This window comes from Hippocampus comes, unplaced genomic scaffold, assembly GCF_001891065.2.
Source record: "Hippocampus comes isolate QL1 unplaced genomic scaffold, H_comes_QL1_v1.1 scaffold194, whole genome shotgun sequence".
NCBI classification, from domain to species: Eukaryota; Metazoa; Chordata; class Actinopteri; order Syngnathiformes; family Syngnathidae; genus Hippocampus; species Hippocampus comes.
The window spans coordinates 613,294-637,922 of NW_017805828.1; the positions used below are offsets into that span (position 1 = coordinate 613,294).

The window sequence follows — 24,629 nt, forward strand, 5'->3', positions numbered from 1 at the left end:
AAATGATGAAACTACCAGGTGTGTTTGGGTTTGTTGAGTTTACTTATTTATTTTATAAATTATCCAGGGTTCACATTTAATTTTAGTAATTGATTATATTAAATTGTATTAATTTAATATTATTGATCAATTTTTGCAATATTTGTAATTGTTTAAAAAAATAAAAACAATAAGAATAAGAAAACCTTTATTCGTCTCACAATGGAGAAATTCCCAATTTACGGCAGCAAAGTTATGAAAGCAAGAAAGTAGAAGAACAAAAAGTATAGGAGCTGCTGTAAAGGCACATTATATAGAGATGGATTGGAGATATGAACTACACAATGAATTATAAATACAACAATAAAATGAAACCAAGTAGTTACGGGGGGAGTTCAAGTATCAAGACTAAAATTCTACATAGAAAAAACATAATTGAGGAGGAATATGAAATAGCAGCTTTGAGTCAACCTCGAAAATGAATATTGTATATACATTTTAAAAAGTAAAGAAAATGTACTGTATTTTATTTTTAGCTTCAACAACCAGATTAAATCTAGGCCGCCGAAGATAGTGTTTGCTGTTATCAATAATCACAGCCTCTATAAAAGCAAGGCACATACAATATTTTACATTTGGGGAAAAAAAAGAAAATCCCACTGCACACCACCAAATAAAAATGTCACACAAAGTGGGAACACAGTTCAATTTTTCATTCAGTGGGAGAGCATTTACCGATTTTGCCTGTCACTACATTTCACCAATATGGATAGATGAACAAAGATTGTGTGGTAGCTTTATATCAATTTTGGACAATTCCAGTGTCATTTTTTTTTTAAAAAATAAAAACAATAAGAATAAGAAAACCTTTATTCGTCTCACAATGGAGAAATTCCCAATTTACGGCAGCAAAGTTATGAAAGCAAGAAAGTAGAAGAACAAAAAGTATAGGAGCTGCTGTAAAGGCACATTATATAGAGATGGATTGGAGATATGAACTACACAATGAATTATAAATACAACAATAAAATGAAACCAAGTAGTTACGGGGGGAGTTCAAGTATCAAGACTAAAATTCTACATAGAAAAAACATAATTGAGGAGGAATATGAAATAGCAGCTTTGAGTCAACCTCGAAAATGAATATTGTATATACATTTTAAAAAGTAAAGAAAATGTACTGTATTTTATTTTTAGCTTCAACAACCAGATTAAATCTAGGCCGCCGAAGATAGTGTTTGCTGTTATCAATAATCACAGCCTCTATAAAAGCAAGGCACATACAATATTTTACATTTGGGGAAAAAAAAGAAAATCCCACTGCACACCACCAAATAAAAATGTCACACAAAGTGGGAACACAGTTCAATTTTTCATTCAGTGGGAGAGCATTTACCGATTTTGCCTGTCACTACATTTCACCAATATGGATAGATGAACAAAGATTGTGTGGTAGCTTTATATCAATTTTGGACAATTCCAGTGTCATTTTTTTTTTGTCTGCTCTGAAAGGCTTCCCATCACCATGCAGTGTCATTGCGGATAACCACACACAGATGTGCTCAAAGTCCACCTCCTCTACCGCCCCCAAACCCGATTGGCTGGCTACAGTTTTTGCAGTCCAGGTCCAAATCAGCACTTTCTACTCTTGCTGTAAACTGGCAATCACTTCTCCTGTTGGTTTGTTTATTTTTCTCCACCTTTCGCTTTTTTTTTTTTTTTTTTTTTTTTAATCACAATGGCGTCGGAGCATGACCGAGCAGTTCTGCAGGCCATCTTCAGCCCCAACACCCCCTTTGGGGATGTGCCCGGCCTGGACCAAGAGCAAGAATTAAAGGACGATGGTGAGCCTGGATGCAGGGCACAGAGAAATGTTTTCCACTGAGGGTCAAACCACATGAAAATTGAAATTGTTCAGCACAGTTCAGTTGAATGTAATTTTGCATTTAATCTTGTTCATCGTGATTTTGCATCTGTTTTTTTTTTCTTTGTTGAAGTTTAGCTGACATTTATTAAGCTTGCTGAGATTGTGTCTTTTTCAAAAGTGCCCTTTTCCCAAGCCTTTTATCTCTCCCATGTCAGACAGCCTCTTTGACGCGGACTCACTGAGGCAAGTGAAGGACTTGGAAACTCGCGGGGTCTCTGCGGCCGAGACGGGGGATTTGCAGCAGGCTCTTGTGCTGTTTGGCCGGGCTATAAGCATTTTGCCCCAGCGTGCGTCGGCCTACAACAACCGGGCGCAGACCTTGCGACTGCAGGGCAACAGGGAAGGTACTTCCAACAACAAAAACAATGATGCTCATGATGATAATGAGTGAATATTTGTCATGTTTCAGAGAGGATAAAGAATATATGCCTTTGATAATTGTTTTATTGTCTATCTGTATGTGTTGCTGCACTGTATGTGCACCGTAACAGCAAAATTGAAAACTTCTTTTTTGGTTTCCAAACATGATCCTCTCTGTCCTCAGGCGCTCTAGAAGACCTAGACCGAGCCATTTCACTTAGTGGGGGCCAGGGGAGGACGGCCTGCCAGGCGCTGGTCCAGCGAGGCCTCCTGCACAGGCTGGCAGGCCAGGACGACGAGGCGCACCAGGACTTCCGGAAGGCGGCAGCGCTCGGCAGCGAGTTCGCCCGCCAGCAGGCGGTACTGCTGAACCCGTACGCGGCGCTTTGCAACAAGATGCTGCGTCAAGTCATCGGCAAACTGCGCAACCCAGATGTGTGCGAGCCGCCACTGTAGTCAAAACTCGAACCTTTTTGCCTCCTAAGAGACATATTATTGAAAATCGCCTTTTTGATTGTTTGTATTCCAATATTTTGGTCTCAAGTGGGAAATTAAACAACCAAGTAAACCTTTCATGAGCTGCCACGTCCTGAAAATGTGCTGTCAATATTGCGAAATTGTGGCACCGCAATTTGGCCGAGCTACATTGTGTTTTGTGTTGTTTGTTGTGTGAAATGTTTCAGTTTTTGTGTAGCAATTGCCCAGTCAACGAAATTGAATTCAGTTGAATTGTGACCACCCCTCCAAGAAAAAATAGTCTTCTTCATAACATTATATAACGTGTGTCTGTGTTAATAATTGATTTCGGTGTGTAGCGTAACATGGTCATCTCAGCATTTGTTAAAAATGCACTTTAGTTTTTCACCGTTAGATGGCAGTGTTCAACCATTACGGATATGAGCGCGCGGTTGTCACTAACTGGACACTTCATTAGGTGCACCAGCACAATTCAAATATGATCTCATACATTTTTAAAATGTATTTATTTATTCAAATTACTTTCTACACAGTTCAAAGTGGGGAGCTTGATAATAGCTGCATGCACCGAAAATGCTGATGTACATGGATAGACGAAATTTGTCGGTAATTTGCCTAACAAGCCAGGCCAAATTTAGCTCCACCCCTACATACAAAGATCAAAAACAGTGAGACGTTTCACTTCAACATACGTCCTTGATACAAATAGTTGCTCTTTACAGTGCTTAGGAGGGATCTTAGGGTATATCAGAAAGAGTACAAACATTTTTATCAGTTGCGGCTACAGAAAAAAAAAACACCTTTAAAAGTAGAGAACCAAGGATTACCCGGGCAATTACTGCTTGTTGCATTTTAATGTCTTGCCTCTCTGCTGACCTCCCGCAGGCCACTTAAAGACACGGGCTCTGTGCGCCGCTCCCTCTCATAGAAAGAGCATCTTTGTAGGTGGTCCGCCATGGAGGGCGAGTCACTGAAGCGCCATCGCTCCACTGGGCAAAACGACGAGCTAAACTCCCAAACCTGCCGAGCACAACACACGGACACGGATGAAGGATTCGGTAAACAGAGGTACTCCCAATCCTTGTGCTACTTAAAGGGGAAGTAAACTCAAACGTTGTCTTTGCAATCATAAATTAAAATGTAGTTCATGTCTCATTCAAGCCCGGAGAAAATAATGATCCGATTTTGAGATGAATGGCAAGCACATCCAGTCTGGGTTTTTCTCAGAAAGTCCACGAGTGTGAGATGTGACCCCCAAACTAAACTTGTGCAAAATTAGTTAAAAATGATGCAGGCTATAGATCAAACCTTCCTGCGGTGTGCTACGAATAAATAAAGAGAGTTCACTCCGCCGTTTATTCGCAGAAGATTGTTGAATGGCGTCGTCTGCTCGGTTGTTCGACGATGGTACGGTTGTTGCACGGACACCTTTTAAATGAATGATTTTCAAACGCGAACCCCTGAATTACCTTCATACAAAGATATTCAGTTAAAAAACGTATTTTATGATCAATAACTTATTAAATTATACGAAAAATTACTTGTGAATTGTGAATACATGGAAACGATGGCTGTCACTGCCAACTAATCAGTGTTCACGTTGTAGATTGAAAAATACCATATCTGTAGCCAGCCCAAATGCCTTTTAAACTTTGCTGACTCATGTCCAAGAAAATGCAAATAACAACAAAACAAACAAACAAACAAAAAAAAAAAACAATCTATTTTATCGAGCGGTGGCTACCAAAAAACTGGACATCACGCTTGAAGTAGATGCCAGAAAAATCTACCTCCGTACTGTAAACCAGGCATTTCCCACGCCGGGTGAGAGTACAGGGTGTTATTATTTGTGTCCATTTCAAAAACGTACAACAATTTACGACCTTCATTTGGGAGCACATGCTCAGCTGTCGGTCACGTCGTGTTATCAACCTACTGTCTCCATGGATGATCGCCTCGCTGGCCTGCTGGCCTGCTGTCAGGACATTCACATCACATCACCTGATTAGCATGCTCCCTGTCTTGTGATCACCGTCCATACGTAAATATACCTACCGCCTTTGCCCTTTAAATCTTATCAAGAGCCACCAGTATGACTTCAATGTGCTGATTGAAGTCACAGTGCAACAAGTTAAAAATGTGCCAAGACCTCAAACCTTGAATTTGACAAACTATTTTACGGACGTCAAGCTGCGAGCTCACAGACCGCGGCGGTTTAAGAACCAAAAGATCCCAATAATTTTGTCTCTCAAGTGTATGTCGCATAACCTTTGCGCATATCTTAAACATGACCTACTCAGGTCTAGAATAGTGAAGTGATGAAATGTTCCCAGCATAGTTTGTATTGTTGCAGAGGCGTGCCGAGAGTCTGGCTGGTGTTTACAATGTGGCAGCTGTTTAATATGGCTGACATTTTCCACTGACGGCTAACAAGGCAAGAGTTAGATACCAGTGAGGACGCGATAGCACTGCCAGTATACACTTTATCCAAAATGAAATCCAAACAGGGACATTTTGATGCGGTTGAGTCTTTAGCTCGACTGGACTCGGGACGATCCGGGTTCGAATCTCTGGTGGAACATCTCCGTGTGGCGTTTGCGTGATCCCCCTGTGCTCGCGAGAATTTTCTCAGGGCACTCCGGTTTCGGTGTGAGTGGTGATCTGCCGTGCGATTGGCTGGCGACCAGTCCAATTTCACCTGCGATCGACCCGAGCTCACTTGTGACCTTATTGAGAAAACGGATGCACGGATGGCTACTTACTTTTTTTCGGCTCTTCCAGGAGCTCCCCCCGTGGGAGTATGTCTTCTTCTCCCACTTGAGGGAGACCATCCCTCGGGTCTGCAACAAGGTTGCGCAAACCTCCCTCATCGGACGCGACACCTGCGACAATTGCGATAAAGTGAACGTGTCCAGGTATCCAGCGACTTGCTGGAGGATCTCCAGCGGCAGTTGACTCAAATAGTCCGGGTGATGAGACGCTTTGATCCCCTCAAACAGCTCCCACGGGACATCTGGCCGGACAACCAGCTTGTCGACGCCGTGGTGGTATTTGACCTCAGCCGGTTGTCCGCCTGGTTGAAACCGAGTCTGGGCGAAAGTGCATCCGAGGTACGCCAGGGGGCAACGTTGCAGGAACCAGCCTCCGAGGCCGGCCTGGATGTCGGAGTGCACGTTCCTGAAGTGCGATGGGTACTCGTCGCGGCGGAAGAAGAGGCCGCACGTGTGACTGAAGGCCGAGCTGCTCTTGTTGTGTCGCCTGGTGACCGACTCGGATTCCGTGTCGACGTATAGACGCCGCGGTTTGCCAACGATGACGTCGGCGAGCGACGCCTGGGCTGGGAACGGCGCTGAAACGAAGTCGTACGTCTGCGTGCCCACGTTGACGTAAAGCCCGTCCAGACCTGTGCTCTCGGAGATGAGATGTCCTTTGAATTCTTTCTCCAGACAGCACAGTAGCGTGGCGCTCACCTCATCTGATTTCGGGAGATCCTCCTCCGAGACGTCGAGATCCACCGTGTCAACGCTCTTGTGCGCGACCTTGACCTCGCGACTGGGGTCCTTCAGGTGGCAGCGCTTGGCTCGATAGCTGCTGGGAATGTTGAAGGAGCGGACCGATTGGACTTCGATGGGTTCCAGGCTCCCGTAAACAAAGTCCCTCTCCCTCGGGGTGCAGGCGGCGAGCTGTCCGAAGTTGATGAGCATGGCTCCGTTGTGCACCAGGTACATGTTGTACTCGCCAATATTGGCCTCCTTGCCCAATCTCTCCAAGACGCCGTCCTGCCAAGGTGCCAGGCCAGAGGCTCCGTTCTCACGTGAGGAACTTTCCCGAGGCGGCTCGATTTTCCTTCCGCTCGCCGCCTTTTTAGCTTCATTTTTGCCGGTTTGCTCGCAGCCGTTCATCTCCTTCGTGAATATTCTTTCCCAGGAGCTGTACTTGCTGAGTCTTTCCGTGTCCAACGTATCACTTGTCATGTCATTTGCTTCCTCTTCCATCACCTCTGCGCAGCCATTCTGTGCGCATCCACCAGACGCTAAATTTGTGACCCCGACGTCTAAATCTTCAGGGTCCGTCATGGTCAACTCTGGGAAAACGTTCTTCATTTTGATTGACTTAAACAGCAGCTCTTGATCCCTCAGCGCCAAGGCGACGTCAAGGTGCCGTTCGCTTTGTTCGGACACGTTCCTGTAGAAACTCGGGTCGTTGTCGGGAACGGGCCAGCGGTTCCACTCCTGAGAGCAGCTGACCACGCTGGCGGGGCAAACCTCCAGGTGGCGGGCCCGCCGATGCCGCGGCATGCTCAGCGGGCAGCCGTAGCCGGCGTTGAGGCAAGGAACCGTCTCGTTGGGGCACAGCAGCCGGTGCTCGTCCCCCTTGCAGGCGTGCAGGGAGGCACCGCAGTCGTTGGGGCACCGGATCACAACGCAGCCGATGGAGAGCCGAGGCGGCGCCTGGCAGCGAATGGCGTAACACTGCTCGCAGTGTTCGTGGCGGATGGCGGGCATCCTCCTGAACGATCGGATTGGTGTAACTGCGGAGGTGGGAAGTAGAAAGTACAAATGTTTCATGATTAAACTTATTTCAGCGGTTTGTTCATGACTTAAGGATGTAATTTTTGGATCCAATTCACTTTTAATGCTTACAATTGATGACTGTTCTTTCGGGTGGATGCGCTGTGTCTTGTTCCAGACTAAAAACCACCAGCCTCCTCGAGACAAATTTAAATTCTATCCAATCTGGGGAAAAAAAATTAAAAGAAACATATTCAGGCAACTTTTCAGTTGTTATGGTTAATTTAGCATGTTCACTTCACATTGTCAGCAATGCTATGGTAACCCGTTCTTTTGAACCCATGCTGGCCATCGCGGATGCTTTTCAAGCACAACGAAATTCAAGAAGAGGGAAACTCTTTTGTTTTTTGTTTTGGTTTTTTGGATCCAACTCCAGTTTGTTTCCCCCCTTGTTTAGAACTGATTTGAAAACAGCAAACAAGAAACTGATGAGGACCAAACCCCAAATCCCAGTTTTACATAATCATTTTGGGGTGGCATGCTTTTGTTGATGTTTATTTATTTTTTTGTTTATTTGTTTTTGTGTGAGTTTTAATTTTAGTTTAAAGCAAATCAAGAGGCTAAATATAAAATCCACATACAGACCAAAGACCAAAAGGTGTCGAATAAAGCTGATGTCTCTGTATTCTTTGTAATTTGTAAACCATTTTGGTCTGTCACATTAGATATATTTTAAATTGCATAAATTCGGGAATCATGTCTCTTCACATACATACAACGTTGTTACTAACCTCCTTTTCAACCATTTGGAGGAAAAGAAAAAAAAAAGTGGGCAACATGACCCAGCAGAAATGACATCATCAAACAAGATGCTGTGACTAATGCTCTAGTTTTTTAAAAATGATTGATATTTTTAAAATATACCCTGAACAGCAAACCCGGTAAACAAAATGGATGCATAGATGATAAAATTAGTTTAATTTTCATTAGCTCACATAGCTAACAATGTACTCTTGAACTAAAATTGGAATATCATTATTTGCAACCTTCTGAGATTAGTACTACAATGAAATTGGTATTTCAATAAAACTTCATAAAAACAGCAGGGCTCCTCCAATTACATGACAAAAAAAAGTACACAGGTGATGGTGGAGCATTTTTTTTTCTTGAAAACAGACATTGTAATTCTGGATTACATTAATCACATCAGTCTTTTTCTTCTTAAAAATGAGCAGCGCATCAGAAGAACAAGTAAAAAAAAATTTCGGCCAGACATTTCAGCATCAAAAACATTCACAGCCGCTGCAGTTAGAGCAAATATTTCTCACCTTCTGTTTTTGAGTTGGTGTCACCTCGCGTTGACTGACCTCTTGCACCTCGTCTGCTCTTTATAAATAGAAGGGCCTGGACCGTGATAGGAGGCCCCGGACGGGGCGCCATTGTCACAGCTTTTCAGGAGGGCCAAGGTCAAGTTACAGCCGACACGGACTCTCATTTTGTTGCATGATAAGCCCGACACGAAACACTTCAACGTTATTTGAACTTTTTCATTGAAAAAAATTACAGTTAATTAACCAATGTCTTGAAAAAAATAATTACATCATAAAATACGAAAACAAAAATACATAAATGACGAAACCCAGGATAGATTTTGGGCAAAGTATATAAAATATAAAAAAATGAATACAAGTTCGCCCTTTGTTGCACTTATTTTTTGTATTTAAGAATTAATTAAACAAACAAAATGTTCGAGTGGTTTGTGACGAAACAAACTACTATACACCATGAATGATAAACCATCTTTCAGTGGAGTAAATGCATGTTAAAAATATGAATGTTTTTTTTTCCTGGCTTAAAGTAAAAAAGAAACAGTTAAGAAACTTTTATGTTTCTGGTACCACATTTGTCAATAGTTTTTGTTGTGTTTTCATCTTTGCACAGCCATAAGGAATATTTCCATCTTAAATGTTTTGACCACTTTCTTCCACTAGATGACAGTCTTACTCTATCAACAGAAATTACAGCGCCGCAATCGTTTTTTTAAACCACATTATTTTTCTTGAGGTTATATGTTTATTATTGCATAGTTTTTTGTTTTTAGATTTAGTCTTTTTTCATGTTTGTATATTCAGTAGTTTGAATATTTAAAAACATTGAAGATTTGAAAACAGGCTTAGTTTAGCTTGTGTGTGTGTGTGTGTGTGTGTGTGTGTGTGTGTGTGTGTGTACGCGCGCACACGACACATTTTAACGTCCAGTTGTTTATTGTGCTGCTCCTTCTGTTGTACCCACCTTGGTCACCGGGAGGCAGTGTAATACTGCGATGCCGACACAAACGAAGAAGAATAGTACGTAAGTGACTCAGATGCTGTAATGTTAGCTTGATGTGCTGATCACCGTTCGTGTAAGTACCCGTTGCTTAAAGCCCTCTAAAACCGCCGTTATTGAGGCTAACTGTTGGCTTGTGAGTGGCCTTTTCCATTATACATTAGCATCAGGCTAGCGGGCCGCTCTCAAGGGAATGTTGTTTGGTTGTTTTGAGTACTGTACACGACATGTAATTCTTTTTGTTTTGTGTTTAGTTTTAAAGTTAAACTTAGATTTTTTTTTTTGAGAAATTGTTCACTAGTTGCACAACCTGACACAGTTCTACCTTATGTCGAAAATACAACCAAAAAAAAAAAAACCCAAATCGCCCGTATGTTGTCTCGCATCTCAAAAATCTCGTACACTGGGGCACTTGTATCTCAAGGCACCACCGTATATGTTTAATATGCCGAATGGCGATCACCTTCTTTGCGTCTATATTCATGTCCTGTGTTTTGAAGCTGGATGAAGATTCATTGATCGGGTCCTGCAAACTTTAACTAATGGCACTGATTTACATCGACTGCACTATCATATATTCCTTTGCCCCCCACCCCTTCCACACACACACACACTGGAGATCGACCAATTTATAGTGTGCATCATGCAAGTCTCTTCCGGCCCGACACATCCACAATGGAGACATTATCACAGGCAGCCGTCTGGCTCTCCTCCGTATAGGCGCCGCAATCACCATATATTTGATTTTATGGGCAGGCTTTCTTGCTGTCGAACTGCCGTGCGGTTCTGCGGGGGGTCCGAATTTTGAATGATGTTTAAAGATGTAAAGACAGGACTGGAAACTGCGGCGTCGTTTCTGAATTTTCCGCGGCAATAAAGTCGGATAAAGATGTATTTAAAGCGTGGGTTGAGGTGGGCAGTGCTCGATCAGATCCAACAGATGGCATTGTGGTGGAAAAAAAAAGTCTGTTGCTTTTTCATCCAAATACAGTAAACCCCCTCGCCATGGCCAGTTCCTGGTTCGCGGATTTTGTTTTTACAGTTAAAGTGGTTCGGAATGCACCAGCCAGAATTGCCAACTATTTCTCCTCGACGGTTGCATCAAGCTAGCAGACTTACAGGTAAGTTATGTATATTTTGTTCTGTTTAAACTTAAACATCAGCTGTACAGCATTTCACGTTAACACAAATGTGACCTATTCCCGTTCCTCATTAGTACTCTTTGGATAAACGTCATTTTGTGTGTGTCTGACTATGTTGCTGCCGATCTCCCTGTCCTTTCCCTGCTGAGTGCAGCGGCAGAATTTTGCAGGTAATTTACTAAGTTAGGTTTTAACAATGTAACCAATATTTAAAAGAAAAACATATTTAGAGACAATATGAAAAAAATGAAGTATACGCACACATAAAATATATGTACAATACATAGCTGTTTTTTTTCTGAAATTGCAGTCTTTGCGATTAGAAAATAGTATTCTACTACGTTGCGATGTCAATTTGAATTGGATTAATTTTTCCAGCCCGATACATTAATATAAAGTAATTAATTTCAAAGTGGTCGTCTGGTGATGTGACCTACGAATTTTCCATCCATCCATTCTTGTCCTGTTTAGGCGTGTGCAACATTGAAAACAATTTAACAGATCAAATAAGTACTCTGTGTCGAACATTCATAGTGCAGCTCTAGAATCCGTTTGTTGTAATGCAATTAATTTCCTCGCTCATCTCTCACGGAATATCTCCAAAGGGGAATCATTCCAACAAGTCCATTTTGGAGGCCACAGGTTAAGCATTCACAGAGGCTCGGTGTCATGCTCTTAAATGTTCTGAAATATGACAGCGAAATGCAGGAGGGGGCAAAAAAAAAAAAAGAAGAAGCTTTTTTTATTAAAATTTGAAGCCAGTCATAAAGTGTCAGTGTCAGGGCAGGACTAATAAAAGCGTCACGAGTTGGAAGTTTGGGAAGCAAGCGCATCCTTTACGGTCTGCAGAAGCTCCTATAAATCTCTTCCAATTCCAGCCGATGGTTTCCTCTTATTGCCATTCCTCTTAAAGATTGGCCCCGTTTGGGAATTTCCATTTTTATTAAACCCGGCAAACGTGTTAATAAAGAGGCTAACGTGATGGGACAACATAGGCGAGGTGGGGGGGGGGAGGAAAATATGGGGGTTTAAAAAAAAAAAGGGAGTTCATCACTGAGTTCATACCGGCAGAGACTTATGATTTTTTTTTTTTCTTCAGGTTTCTCCCACATATTTTGAGAGTGTGAATCGAATCACAATTTTCCAGCTATCACCATCTTAAAACCTTTATTGGCACAGGCAATATTTAAAGGAACACTCTAAACAGCCTTAACTGTCATTCAGGTCGAAAAAGAAGTTTCTCACTTTTGACTTTGCTGTAACGGTGTGACATCACATACAAGCACAACCCCCCCGCACCCCAAAAAAAATTCTTTTCAAATCTCAGGATTTTTTTTTTTTTTTTCCGAGTCCTAGGAGTCAAGAAGGTTTAAAACTGTAACAAAGACAAAAGCACTTACATGCTGTCGCAAAATAAAACAATGTGCCCCACTTGTCAAATTCAGTATTGTGCAGCCTCTGGGACGTTTGACTTGAAAGGTTTCTCTCCATTTCAATCTGAGAGGAGTGCAAAAGGCCCGTACGAGTGATTAAAAGTGAAAATCATTGGGCGATTACGGTCTGTTTAACCCGACACCATGAATCACTCCAGCGCTGTCGGGTCCGTTGAATAGTCGATGCTTTTCGGAGAATATGATGGCGGTGGCTTCTGGATGGACCGCCCTCCCGCCAAGTCATGAAGACGGCGTCACGCGCGTCTCCTCGCAATCCGTCAACAGTTCAACCTCGGCGCAAGTGAGACCATTGACCATTGGAGACGAACATGTTTATTGGCATATCAATTTTGCCCGCATCCTTTCCCGGGCACCTTTTTATTCGTCTTTTAATTACAAAGACTAATTAAAAGTAGCTTGTAACGAGCCCCGTGTAGGTTCCCCCTTGGGGCAGGAAGTGCGCCGTGTCACTTTGCATCATTAATAGCGAGTACACCCAAAGAATGGTGCCGCAAGTTGTAAATTAGAAATTTCGCTTCGCTCATTTGCAGAGCTAATAAGAAGGAGCCGCCATGGAAGTTGGCGGCGGCGGCGGCACGCCATTTCACGCCCGATATACCGCCGCCGTAATAAATGACAGCTCTTATAAAATTCATGAAAGCAGTAAAACAGCTTGTTGTGAGCCAGTCCAATGATAAAGTGCAATGACACAATTTATCTCTTTGCTCTTGTTCCACCCCAAAGAACTTTTATATGAGTAAAAGTTACTCGCGCAACCAGCCGAAGCAATGGCGTGGATACGGAAGTTTAAAAAAAATGTCGCAGTGATTGCACAACCATGAAGCAGAACGCCGTGACAAATCAAATCCAAGGACTAATCAAAAGGTTGCTGGTCATTTCTAAAGTAGGTTTCGTCAACAATGTCGATCCATTTGCTTGAAGTATCCAACGTGTAGTCATTTGCGTGGGATGTTTGAAGAAACACAGATTGAAAAAAAAAAAATGGAAACCGCTAACATTCGAAAACGCAAATATTTGAAAATGCTCTCCGAGTAGAGTTTAACAAAATGGCTTTCCGCGGCACGCGTAAAATGGTACCGTCGCGCTAGCGATACGCACAACGGGGTGCGAGGAGTCTGCTTTTACTGCTGGGTTTGGTTGACACGGTAACGGACAGAAACGGCCCACCACCCCACGGTGATTTTTAAGAGAAAGAAGCTTGACGAAGTAACGGTGTAGGGGCGATGGATGACAGATGGCGAACATAGCTTTTTTTTTTTTTTTAGAAAGACTGGAAGGCCGCGCCGGGCGAGTCACGCCCCCATTTGTGAATGGAGTGTGGATGCTCGGACTAACCGCGTTGGAGCGTTTGAAAAAATTGGATCCATCCAAAAATAATACTGTGCGCCGGATGGTCGTGAAAATACGGTGTAGTATTCAACCAACGCGGTAATATTCAACCAACAACCGTGTGTTTTTGTAACGATCAAATCACATGCAGTGATTCTAATCTTTATGATTTTGTAAATGTCCAGTCAATCGGACAGTTCGATAATGACATTTTTACGTGATGAATTTGAACCCAAAAGCAGTTTTCAATACATTGCAGTCTTATATGCAATACAGTCTGCGCAAGTCTCTGTGATAGCTTCATTGCTATGAGCAGTGTCTGTGTCCCTAATTTGAAAAAGTCCATCAAAAGCGTCATCTCTGCTTTGTCAACTTTGTGTCGCTTGGCTGTGCTGCATCGTTTTGTTTTGTTTTTTTTTTTTTGTTTTTTAGTGGGGCTCTGCGGGACAAAAGGGGGAAAATGCAGGCAAATTGCAGCGTACAAGTATAATTTCATCTCAGGTGGTTCCGTTTAAATAGTCGGCGCGTTGCTGAGTGATAAGGAACAGCTAGGTGATAAGACACCTCTCCCGCAAGACGTCACACACGCCATCAACACGATATGATCAACGCTCCTGGTATGTGTTGCAGTTGCAAGAAGGTGTCACTGACTACACCATTTAGTTTGCTCTTTGCAACCACTGAGGAACGTGGACGCGAAAGGTATGAAACTCCCTGCCGCGTCCATCTCCAATTACCGCCGGCCGTGTTTACCCGTAAGTCAGGCCTGACTCGCGCAGCATGGCCTCTCGCCTGCAAACAGGGCTGTGACTCAATACGACAAACGGAGTGTGGGGGGGGGGGGGCGGAAACGGCGGGACCGTCACTCTCATGCTCCATTAGGCCCCGCGTCGCCGGCGGATGAAGAAAAATGTCTTTGGTTCGAAGGATGCTGCAGCACAGACGTCTAAACGGCGACCGTTTGTCCTTTGCGCGATGACCTCGCGATGACGCGAGACCACCGGCGGTTGAATCGGCGGAGCGACGTGTGTTCATCATATCATGGAAGGAAGGAAGCAGCGGCGGGAGGTAGTGAAGTAAAACTACTGTGCTCGTGCGCTAAAGTAGAATGCACGTCACTTAGCAGATGAAAAACAGACGAGGGTGGCATCGAAGAAAATCAAGCAAGCATGCGATCCGGGTCATGGCACCATTTTAGAAGGGACCCTCTGCAGGGCCTTCCATCTTTAACGTTTGCTTGTACGAACACCAACTATCAAAAGATTCCAAATTGTCAATTGAACTGATCACCGGATGCTAAAAATAGTTCTTACTTGTGAATTGGATTGAGATATCCTGCTCTGGCAACTTATCTGGGCTGCTGCAGCAACAGCAAGCCAATGCAAACAAAACGGTACGCCTGACACCAGGAAGCGGATGACGGCAACTGGCAGGAACAGGCTGACGGGAGCACCGAGAGCAGGTAGATGTGTGGAGCGAATTCCGGTGGGAAATCATGGCATGGCCCGAGTCAGGGCCGGAAAGTGTTCTGCTCTAAATTGGACGCATCACGGCACCAGCCATCACCTCCCTGCCGCAGTATCGATTACCAATACGAGGTGTCTGCTTCTCTTTCTCAAGCCGCAGCACACTCGACTACGTTCCCGCATCGAACTCGTTCAAGGTACGACAGGGCGTTGGAACGTTGTTAGCAGGAAGACCAAAGTAGTCAAGCGCCGATGGCCCCGACGCCGCAGTCGAAACACCGGCGCGGAGAGCCGGCCGGGGCGTTTATTGAAGGCCGGAGCCCTGTCTTGTGCTCATTAAATTGATTCATGGATTCAATAAGTGGGGCGCAGGCAGCAGGTGTGCATGTCCAGGCTGCGCGGCGGGGGCTCGCCGGCATCCATCACTCTGATCAAGTATCTTAGGTGGCTTCTCCGCGCAGATATTCGCTGGCACCGCAGTGGCGGAGTCTAACTGACTATTGACAAAAAAATAAAAGCAAATGGCATTTGAACATTTTTCTATCCATTGGATGCATTGAGCCCACAAAAACAAACACACACAAAAAAAAAACGCTAGCGTCCTCATGGCGACTCGATTACCCATGTAGCGTTGAGGCCAATCGAGGGTAAAGAAAGAGCTCAGCGAAAAGAGACGCTTCTTCTCGTATTGGCCTGATCTAAAGCCTTGCCTGGTTTTTTTTTTTGTATTTGTTTTCGTTCAGAGACTTTTTTTGATGTCACCATCAGATTATCTTGCCTCCTCTGAAGAAGTGTGAGGAGAGAACAACAAACAGTCGCCCGTTAAATCGTCGCTTCTTCCTGTCACCGTGGAAGTTGTTTGAACTTAACGATGGGATGCGGGGGAGGAGGTGGGGGGCGGACAGCGGAGGATAGTTTGGATTGAACCACCAAGTGGATCGCAACAAAATGAGTGTTTGATTAACATTTACCATATTGTATTCTAAATATTCAAAAATAATTGGCTTTCCGAGGAATTCTTTCAGATTCAATGATTTTGTAACTGAATGTACAGCAATACGGATAGCAGAACCTCCAGGTTGAAAAGAAAACTCAACAATGTGTAAGATGTGCTGCGCCTTAAGGTCGTTTTGTGTGTTTAGCTCGCTCCGGGCCAGTTGACGAGTCCAAGGTTCATACATAATAGAAACCATAATACAACAGAGATTGGCTATGAAATCCCATCCTATTCTGGAAAAAAAAAAAAAAAATCGCCTCATTTCATATCTTCAAAGTAGATTTAGCGCAGCCCATCTGTCCCCTTCACATTTGCGAGTTCACGGTCATTGCTTTGCCATTTTGTCTTGCCCGGCTTGTCACGACCTCAGCCAGCCAAAACAAGCCAGCCGAGAACCAGAAGGCCATGACGGGCTCGTGTCAGACTTAACCGCACCGGGGAGCATTTCACTTGTCTTCTCTTTTGCTCCGTTTTAATGTCACGCCAAATGTCACGAAGCAAGCACGTCATTTCGTGGAGTTCTTCATGCCGTCGTGATTAGCTAAACTCGGTAAACCTCATTTCTTTGCTCGCGCATTCGCAAGTGTGGTTTATTAATGATGCGTTTGTAGCATCTAGCTCGTACTTGCGAGTGCATTTCAACATATTTTGCCGGTCAAAAAATTTTACCCCACAGTGTAACCCTTCTACCCCTCGCTTCTGTACGTGCGCAATTAAGACTGGGGGAAAAAAAAAAAACGTTTTCAAGCCCGAGGAGCGTGTTTAGTCGAGCACCTGGAGTCCAGGAACACTCCATCAACGTGACGGCCCTTTAAGGCGCCGTGGACGACTAAACTCTCTAAAAATATATATCAAAGTCAGCGCGCTCAGATCACAGCAAGGCGACGGGCGCGTCGCTTCACTCGCTTTCGTGAGAGAGGAAAAAAAAAAATCGAAATGAAGACTTCAGCGCAATGAGAGCGAGAGAGAGAGAAATTAACAAAGTGACGGTGGCATCACTCAGCTGGTGGCGTCGACATGACTCACGGCACTTGAAACAAACGCACCCTCTCATGCTGTGAGAGTGCGCATCACGAGTGCTGTACCGCGTTTCAATTTACATTTTTTCACATAGTGAGTAACGAACATGTTCCCGAGTTACACTCTCACCGTTGTCATGAAATTCAAAAAAATTGACTTAACCACGGCTAACATTGAGACATAAAAACAATTAAGACAGTCGAACCTCAAACTCCAAAGTCTCTGAAGTTTTGGTGACTTTAGAGCAGAGGTCGGCGATTTGAACTCTGAGCGCCGCTGACGTGAAATGTCGCCAACGGGAAAGCTAATCAGGATAAAGCGGATCGGAAAACGGATGGTGGATGGAATAAGATGGAAACTTTTTTTGTGTGTGGTAAAAGAAGAGTCTAATCTTTCATTTGGTTATTTCTGTGTTTGTCTAACGCAATTTACCGTGAGCCTTGAAAGATTCACTCGGAATGCTTTCAAGTGGCTGGCACTAAAGAGATTCCTCTTTTTTTTTTTTTTTTTTTTAAATGGCTGGCAGTGAAAGAATTGTATACTTCAAGAGCCACTTTGTCTACCAGCGAAAACAAACACGCCGGGAGCCACACAATGTTTTTACATCTAATAAATAAAGAAAGTAACAGTGTGTTACAGTCACGAAATCAATGAACTGCCCCAGGGAACTAGATTTCACCAAAAAAATCGCAAATCTGAACCTCTTACAACGCACAATTCAACAACGGTTAAAGACTGGCATATTATTTAGTTTTTTATTTATTTTTGTGCGAGTTTAGCAGCCTAGCTTCCTCGGAAACCTCGCGAAGCTTGACGCGTTCAGTAATTGATGGAAAAATTTGCATTCTGTAAAATGGGACTCCCTTGTGGGTGATCCGCACAACCCGTGCATTTCACTGCTTTCAAGAAAAATCTCATCCACTCAGATAACTTCGAAACCTCGAAAACTACAAATCTCACGTGGAGCCATCGCGTTTTAATGGCAAATTGGTCGGCGACAAAATAATAATAATAATAATAATGATATAAAACAAAACAAATGGGTAAAAAGTCACCGTCTCCAAAGGCTGCCCTCTGACTCGGCGTCCTCATCATTCATGCCGGCGACTGTAACATGAATGTCCCGGTGACCATTACGGTTATTGATGGCGACGGCGGCGGCGGGGCTCATTATGCATGCTGGGGGGCGAGCGTATGCTCTTCTCCGTGCTCTTGAAACTCATCTGGGCTTAAACAACTCCTGATAGGACGTGCCTCTCCACTTGATGAATCCATTAGCATGCGCGTTAGCGCTCTCCGCGCCATACATTTCAACGCCCGTTCCAACGGCTCTCTGTGATGCCGTTGAACTGCAAATGCAACAGAATGATGCCACCGAGTGAGCCCACGCTGACTTTGCCATCCAGGAATCAATCCTCCTGTTCCCATTTTTTATTTTCGGATGGTTCTTTATGATACCCCAAAACCTCGCCTAATAATAACGTCCCCATAGGTCTCAAGGAAACACGTTGAAGTGAGACTTCTCCATCATCGTGTATGTCTGGGTGGAGCTAAGTTCAGCCTGGGTTGTTAGCGGAGGTCACTCCGGAAAAGAATTTTCTCAAACCATCAAAAAATATGTTCCAATTAAAAATGTACGATATGAATCAGTCCAACTGTCGCGGCAGAATGTATTCTGTAAAAAAAAAAGTGCACCCGTGTCACACTTCAGAGCGGCGCACTTATCGTGCCCCTGAGCAAACATCCGTCAAGGACAGAGATTAGCTATCAACTTGGTTACAGAATGTCATGTCGGCGCTGCGTTGTACTGTAAGACATGTCATAAAATTACTATATAACATCATAAAAAAAAATAAAAAAAAAGCACATTAAGCTTGTGACGGGGGAAAAAAGCCTTGTGGCATTTTGGAACATCCTCTGGAAGGAATTTAATCATTTATTTCTTTTTATTGACATGAACACATGAATTGCGGGCTCGAATATAATCCGAGTCCATCATAAAGACTGACTGATGAAGTTTGCAATCCCCCCCTGGTGTAGACACGCTAACTTCGATGCTTGCTTACCAAAGAGGCGTATTTTCTCAGCCAGAACAGCGTGCGATGCCGAAGGTTCTTTTCAGCAAACTGTGTGAGGCACAAACAGCCGGTGTGTCAGCATATTTTTAATCAGAGCACCCATAAAAAAAAAAAAAAAAAAAACAACAACAACATACTCCTCATGAAAGAAAAGCAGTGTTGCAAAGTTGTACGAGTTTCAGCAAACTGTCAAACTGCCTTCCCGTGTTTGGTCAAAGTCGCTTGCGGATCATTTTTAACGACCGGGAAATGTCAGGGAGGAAAGCTGCCTCGCTTGTATGGCAGATTCCCAAACTGTTTTACACATCCAGCCTTTTCCGCCCATTTTTTTTTTTTTCCACTCGCTAAAATTGTATTTTTAACACAAAGGAGCAAAAAAAAGTTAAAAAGAACTTCCGCCAACCATTCTTCTTCCATGTTGTCAACTCAACGCGACTCGATGCATGCCGAGGGGAGTTTTTGTGGAGGCTAATGTCCAGCAACGATGCCAAATTGGCTGACGTAAATGTCACATTTGCATTTGGGGGTTATTTTGTCACTTGTTTTGAACAGATGTGACCTCATGCCTGCATTTACGGCGGCCAGGCATAAAAAGATGACAACACAAATGTAATAAAATACGGAAACGTTTTACAGACTCCCCGCAAAAATTCAAATGAACATCAAAAACCTTTGGGGGAAAAAAAAATGCAAATACAAGAGTAAAACAAATGTGGAGAACTTGAATCATTTTTTTTTTAATTTATTATTATTTTTTTTTAATTTGTATTGCATGGCAGCATTGGTTTTGTAGCTTTGCTTTCCCCAAAATTGTAAAATGTTGCCAACTTTTTTTGTTGTGGAATTCAAATCTGCATTTAAATCACAATTAACCGGCTTTGTTTTGACATCTGGGAAAACACAACTCTTAAACTCACAAAATAGAAGAAGCATATGAATTGATTCCTGACTAGTTATTATTTTGAATTCTCTCTTTTTTTTTTTTTTTTTCAAAAAAAGTTTTTGCAAATTGTTGAATATTTACCACGGAGAAGCTGAAATTTGGAGATTTAGACATTTAAAAAAAAAAGGTGTCTTAACAATTAATCGACGATCAAATATAGTTAATGATTAATTGGGCTGTCGATTAGTTGTCGATTAATCGTTGCACCTCAACATTTTGAAAAATGTAGCCTTTTTTTTTTTTCCTCTTTTATCGTTAAAAAATGATTTTGTTTTGGAGGAGAGGATTTTTATGAAGCTCCTCCTGCACAAATTGTTTTTGTTGACACCTGAATCATGAAAAGTCTAGCATGCTATCATTGCAGAAAGACTGGCGCCGATAATCAGCCATGCATCTTTTGTTGAAGTGGGAGCCCGCTGATGGGCAAGCGCATGAGCATTCAGACAAACACGTGCACCCGTGGGAGTGCGTTACCATGGGGACAACGGTCGGTACGAGGTATTAATCATTCTCGCGGTTGATTAGCGCGCTGGGAATGTCAGGTGCATCATGTCCTCTGGCTTTCTGCGCACCAGAAATGTCGAGAGCGCCTTCAACGTGCGTCCTTTAACGTTGCAGGGGATCCAAGCTCCCCTTCATCCGAGGCGAGTGCGGAATGCGTTCGCCTCGGAAAGAAAGCACCGCCCACACGTCCGCGGCCGCAGCTCCAAACTCCGACATCGGCACGGGCCACGCGCAGCCTCCGAGGCTCAATTTATTGGCAACGCGAACATGCTAGCGCGCCTGGTTTTCGGTTCTGTGAATCAATCGGGGGCAGCGTGTCTCCAGAATCTCGAGTGCCCCGTGTGAAATGCAAACTTTCTTCGAATCAGCCAGAGGAGTGTTGTGCTACAGCGGTGGAAAGTGTCAAACTTTGGGAAGACACGAAAAGCTACGCTCGCTCAACGTTCTTCCAATTGTTGCTTACGAGAGAGAGAGAGAGAGAGAGAGAGAGAGAGAGAGAGAGGCATTCGATATGTATCTCGATACATTGGGCTTGATATGATTCAAGTATGGTAAATGGTATATTTTAGAACACTGGTGACAAACCCAAGGCTCGGGGGCCAGTCCTGGCCCACCATATCATTTTGTGTGGCCCGCAAGAGCAAATCGAGCATGTCAACTTTTCGATGATACTTGCCCAAGTCTGAACCAAAATTTCAAATTGTCGTATGTCATCCATCATAACATCGAGATATTGCAAGCATTATCTCGTTACGTACTAATCCCCCCCACCCCCCCCACCCCAATATATAAAGACGTTCCGTTGAATGACTTGCCTGGTGTGCGCTTCCCTCCTTGGCTGCCCACAGAACAAGCGGATGCGACAGATTGATGGCTATCGCAAGGGCCGCCGGGTCAGAGCGCACGTCAGCCTGGGAAGTAAACGGGGCGCATGATTGATCGCCCCCCCCCCAACTTTAATGTCAGTCCGAGAGCATTAGCACAGATGTTAACAGCTATTTCCAACTCGTCCAGACTCGTAAAAATGTGTTTTTCTTTTCGGTCCTATTCGCACCGCGCACCGTAAACATTTGCACTCCGCCAGACGTGTGATTGTTTCCAAGGAGTGGCAAATTTATCCTCCGCCCCTGCCAACGAAGCTCGGGCCCCATTTTCTTGTTCAGTGGAGTGGAAGTGGGTGGTTCAGCTCTGTTTGCCAGCGTGCTACCAAAAGAGATCTAACGCAAACACAATTAGAACAGCGGCCCGGGTTCTGTTGTGCATAAAATTGATCGACAATCGGGAAAGGCGGTTTGAGCCAAGCGCATTCTGTTAATCCGAGAGTACAATCGCTTTGGCTCGGGCGAGGGAAAGCAAGAGTTCCGCCGACTTCATCCTTTTGAACTGCGGGTTATTATGCCGGATATCTGCACGCCCCCCGAGCAACCCACAGACAACTGTCGGATTTCTTAGCGCAACGCTGCATATCGAACCATTGTTAGATCTCGTGTCTTTTCGTTTTTTTTTTTTTTTTTAGAACAACTCCCGCATTGCCGCTTCCTCACTTTCTGTTGCGGCGGGTTAGAAACCCCCCGCAGTCGAAGGCTTTGATGCAGGGCAGTGGTTGGAAGTGGCCCACTGATACGTTTATTGATTGCTCTGAAGTGCAAATACTCCCTTCTGCAGTTGTGCCTTCACTTTCCCCTTTCCCTTGGCGCTGACAAAAAAAAAAAGAAACCTTTGAACAGTGATTGATTGAATTCTGGGTTTGTTTGGTTTTTTTTTTTTGCGGGCTTATGCTTTTTGAAAACCGTTCACTTGTTTGAAGCCGGGTTGTGTTTCTTGTCAGATCCTTTTTTTTGTTTGTTTTGGGGGCGTTCCGCAGGTTTTTTGTCATCTGGTGCGGAAGCATTTTACTGCTGTGCCTGTCACGATACATTGTTGGCACAGATAGATGAACACAAATATATTATTGGTCGGATCATTTGCCACAGCACATCTGATGGTCTCTCAGCGAAACTCCTCAACTCACTTCAATATGGTTTCTCGCCACCAAGATGGTGTCAAAGTGTTATTTTTACTGCTTTGGCTTTTGCGCCAAAGCAACGAAAGCGAAAAGGTGTGCTGAATTGAGGTTACACTGCAGCCTGATCGCCAGTGGCGAAGCTTCATGGTTGCTTGGGGAAAATTTTGATATATTTGACCTTCCTACCGTCTTCACATGGAGGCAGTCTTCCTAGATCCCGTGATGCTCCGCCGCAACTCATTCATATTCCCTCCATATGTAAAGAACACATTTTCAATTGATCCGAATGCACACTCTGAAATAATCTGTCTTTAGAAAAGAACGTCGGATTCTAAATCATGACATTCCCACCATATTAAGCAAACAAACGTGGCTGCAACGTCATTGTTTATCATACCATCCACAGTCACAGTCTCATGAAATAAACTTTTTTCCTTCCCCTCCTGTGCGGTTAAGCTCGGAGCTCGTGAAGCACCTTTGAGACTGTTTTGTGATAAGAATATTTGCTGACTCAATAGGAAGGCCTGAGCTGAAATTCAGACGTGCTAACCGCTCGTTCACCGTGTTGACAAAATGAATACGGCCCCCCTGGTTTCAAATATGACACATTATAGTAAATTAAAACGTAATGGACGAGCGCTATAATAGCATCGTGCTATCATTTGGAATTTAGGTACAGACACTTTCACACTCCGTAGGTGATGTGAAGATTGAAGTGCCGAACGTTAGCGTGTTCATCTTTGAATTATTAACCACGGGGCCCTTCATCCGAATGCCGCCGCTGTTTTTAATTCACTCGGGCTGGCCGGGGGTTCGACGTGATGCCCGAGTCAAGACGAAATGCGGCGCGAGCGGCCGCATGTGAATGAGCCCGTTACCGCCACAGTCCATCCAGCGCAAATAAATTGGGGTTGACTTTGTGAAGGGGCCTTGCAGGAAGGTGGCGAGATGAATAACACGCCGTGTAATATTCACGCCCGACGAGCGGCGACGGTCATGTAAGGTGAGTGTGGAAGGAGGAGGGGAAACCCCGCTATTCCGAGACCTTCTCCAACTTCCTCACAATGCAAAACAGAAGCGACGAGAAGCCTGTTCCATACATCTCATGTATTTGTATTGGTTCGACTCAACGGAAGACCAAAGCCTGATTTAAATATCCGTCACGTGCTGATATGCCGTCAAGTAGCGAAGAGAAAAGTGCAACACAACCTGAAGGCGATCATTAAATTTTGAGGGGACTTGAGAGATTTATCGTGATGCAAGCTGCTCAATTAATCATCCAAGGGCGAGGGACTGAGCTGTTTAGCATCATGCTAATTAGTGATGTCACAACACTGACATTTGGACTCGGGCACTCGATACCCATCTTGAAACGATACCGTGGAAAAAAGCCAAACATCCATGCAAGCAGTGGTGTCACAGATGCCAAAACATCAAACAAAATCGTATTTTTATGAATTCCAATTATGTGGAGAATAGGAACTCATTCAGAATCCGTTGTTGTCTGCTAAAGAGCAACGCATATTGACATTTACGTGTTTTCCATCTCTCACATTTAGAGCGACGACACGAGTGAATAAATACAGCATGTAACACTGCTCCGTCTGTGGTTGAAGATTTTTAAAGACTGTAACGTGAACTCTGATGTGCGCTAGCTCGTTTACTGGGGTTCGCGTTACGCTAGCATCAAGCTAGCGGACTTTTGTTGTTTGATTCTCTTTGTTTCATTTGACAAACCGAACTGAGCACAGCAAAAATAAGGGTTTGGGTAACGTTTGTGTTGTTGGAAAGAAACGTTGCGATATGGCAGAATTTTTTAGTCACGTTATTTTATGCACTGTTAATGCTGCTCTTGACACATAAATCCCAGTATGGTTCACAATTTCACTCATTTGTGGGGTTTTTTTTTGGGAGGGGGGGAACTTATCTTCCATTATTGGCTGAAGAATTCACCTTCCTCCCTAAATACGATGCCACAAGATGGCGCCAAAGCCCTGTATGAATATAAAGTGCTAATTCGTGTCAAGGGGGAACGTTGAAGTGACACCAACTTGCACCTTGTCTTTTTGCTCAATTTAGATTGTGCAAGCTGGTGGCTATCGCGACGAT

The 24,629-nt window shown here is 43.9% G+C and overlaps 2 protein-coding genes and 1 long non-coding RNA gene across 3 annotated transcripts in view; 2 read left to right on the top strand and 1 right to left on the bottom strand.

The window, feature by feature from the left end:
• The first annotated feature begins 1,576 nt into the window (after positions 1 to 1,576).
• Positions 1,577 to 2,839, top strand: ttc36 (tetratricopeptide repeat domain 36). The gene is made up of 3 exons (XM_019887295.1): positions 1,577 to 1,823; positions 2,062 to 2,250; positions 2,451 to 2,839. The coding sequence occupies exons 1-3, from the start codon at positions 1,718 to 1,720 to the stop codon at positions 2,720 to 2,722; spliced, it is 567 nt and encodes a 188-aa protein (XP_019742854.1). The 5' UTR covers positions 1,577 to 1,717; the 3' UTR covers positions 2,723 to 2,839.
• Positions 2,840 to 3,329: 490 nt separating this feature from the next.
• LOC109526184 (F-box only protein 40) lies at positions 3,330 to 7,774 on the bottom strand. Its single transcript, XM_019887294.1, has 3 exons — positions 7,657 to 7,774; positions 5,506 to 7,376; positions 3,330 to 3,763 (listed from the first exon to the last, which is right to left on the bottom strand). Exons 2-3 carry the CDS (start codon positions 7,309 to 7,311, stop codon positions 3,596 to 3,598), a joined length of 1,974 nt encoding a protein of 657 aa, XP_019742853.1. The 5' UTR covers positions 7,312 to 7,376; positions 7,657 to 7,774; the 3' UTR covers positions 3,330 to 3,595.
• A 1,860-nt stretch (positions 7,775 to 9,634) lies between these two features.
• The window catches only part of LOC109526189 (uncharacterized), a 32,992-nt gene continuing 17,997 nt past the window's right edge, over positions 9,635 to 24,629 (top strand). The window contains exons 1-2 of the long non-coding RNA XR_002170282.1: positions 9,635 to 9,658; positions 10,625 to 10,703. This is a non-coding gene — a long non-coding RNA (uncharacterized LOC109526189). The remainder of the gene's footprint in view (positions 9,659 to 10,624; positions 10,704 to 24,629) is intronic.

Bases quoted from the DNA above. Each gene is read 5' to 3' on its own strand.
- ttc36 (XM_019887295.1), top strand. From the start codon at position 1,718: ATGGCGTCGGAGCATGACCGAGCAGTTCTGCAGGCCATCTTCAGCCCC. The intron at 1,824-2,061 runs GTGAGCCTGGAT...CTCCCATGTCAG, and splicing joins GCAAGAATTAAAGGACGATG to ACAGCCTCTTTGACGCGGAC. The intron at 2,251-2,450 runs GTACTTCCAACA...CTCTGTCCTCAG, and splicing joins ACTGCAGGGCAACAGGGAAG to GCGCTCTAGAAGACCTAGAC.
- LOC109526184 (XM_019887294.1), bottom strand. From the start codon at position 7,311: ATGAAACATTTGTACTTTCTACTTCCCACCTCCGCAGTTACACCAATC. The intron at 3,764-5,505 runs GTAAGTAGCCAT...TGTGCTCGGCAG, and splicing joins CCTGGAAGAGCCGAAAAAAA to GTTTGGGAGTTTAGCTCGTC.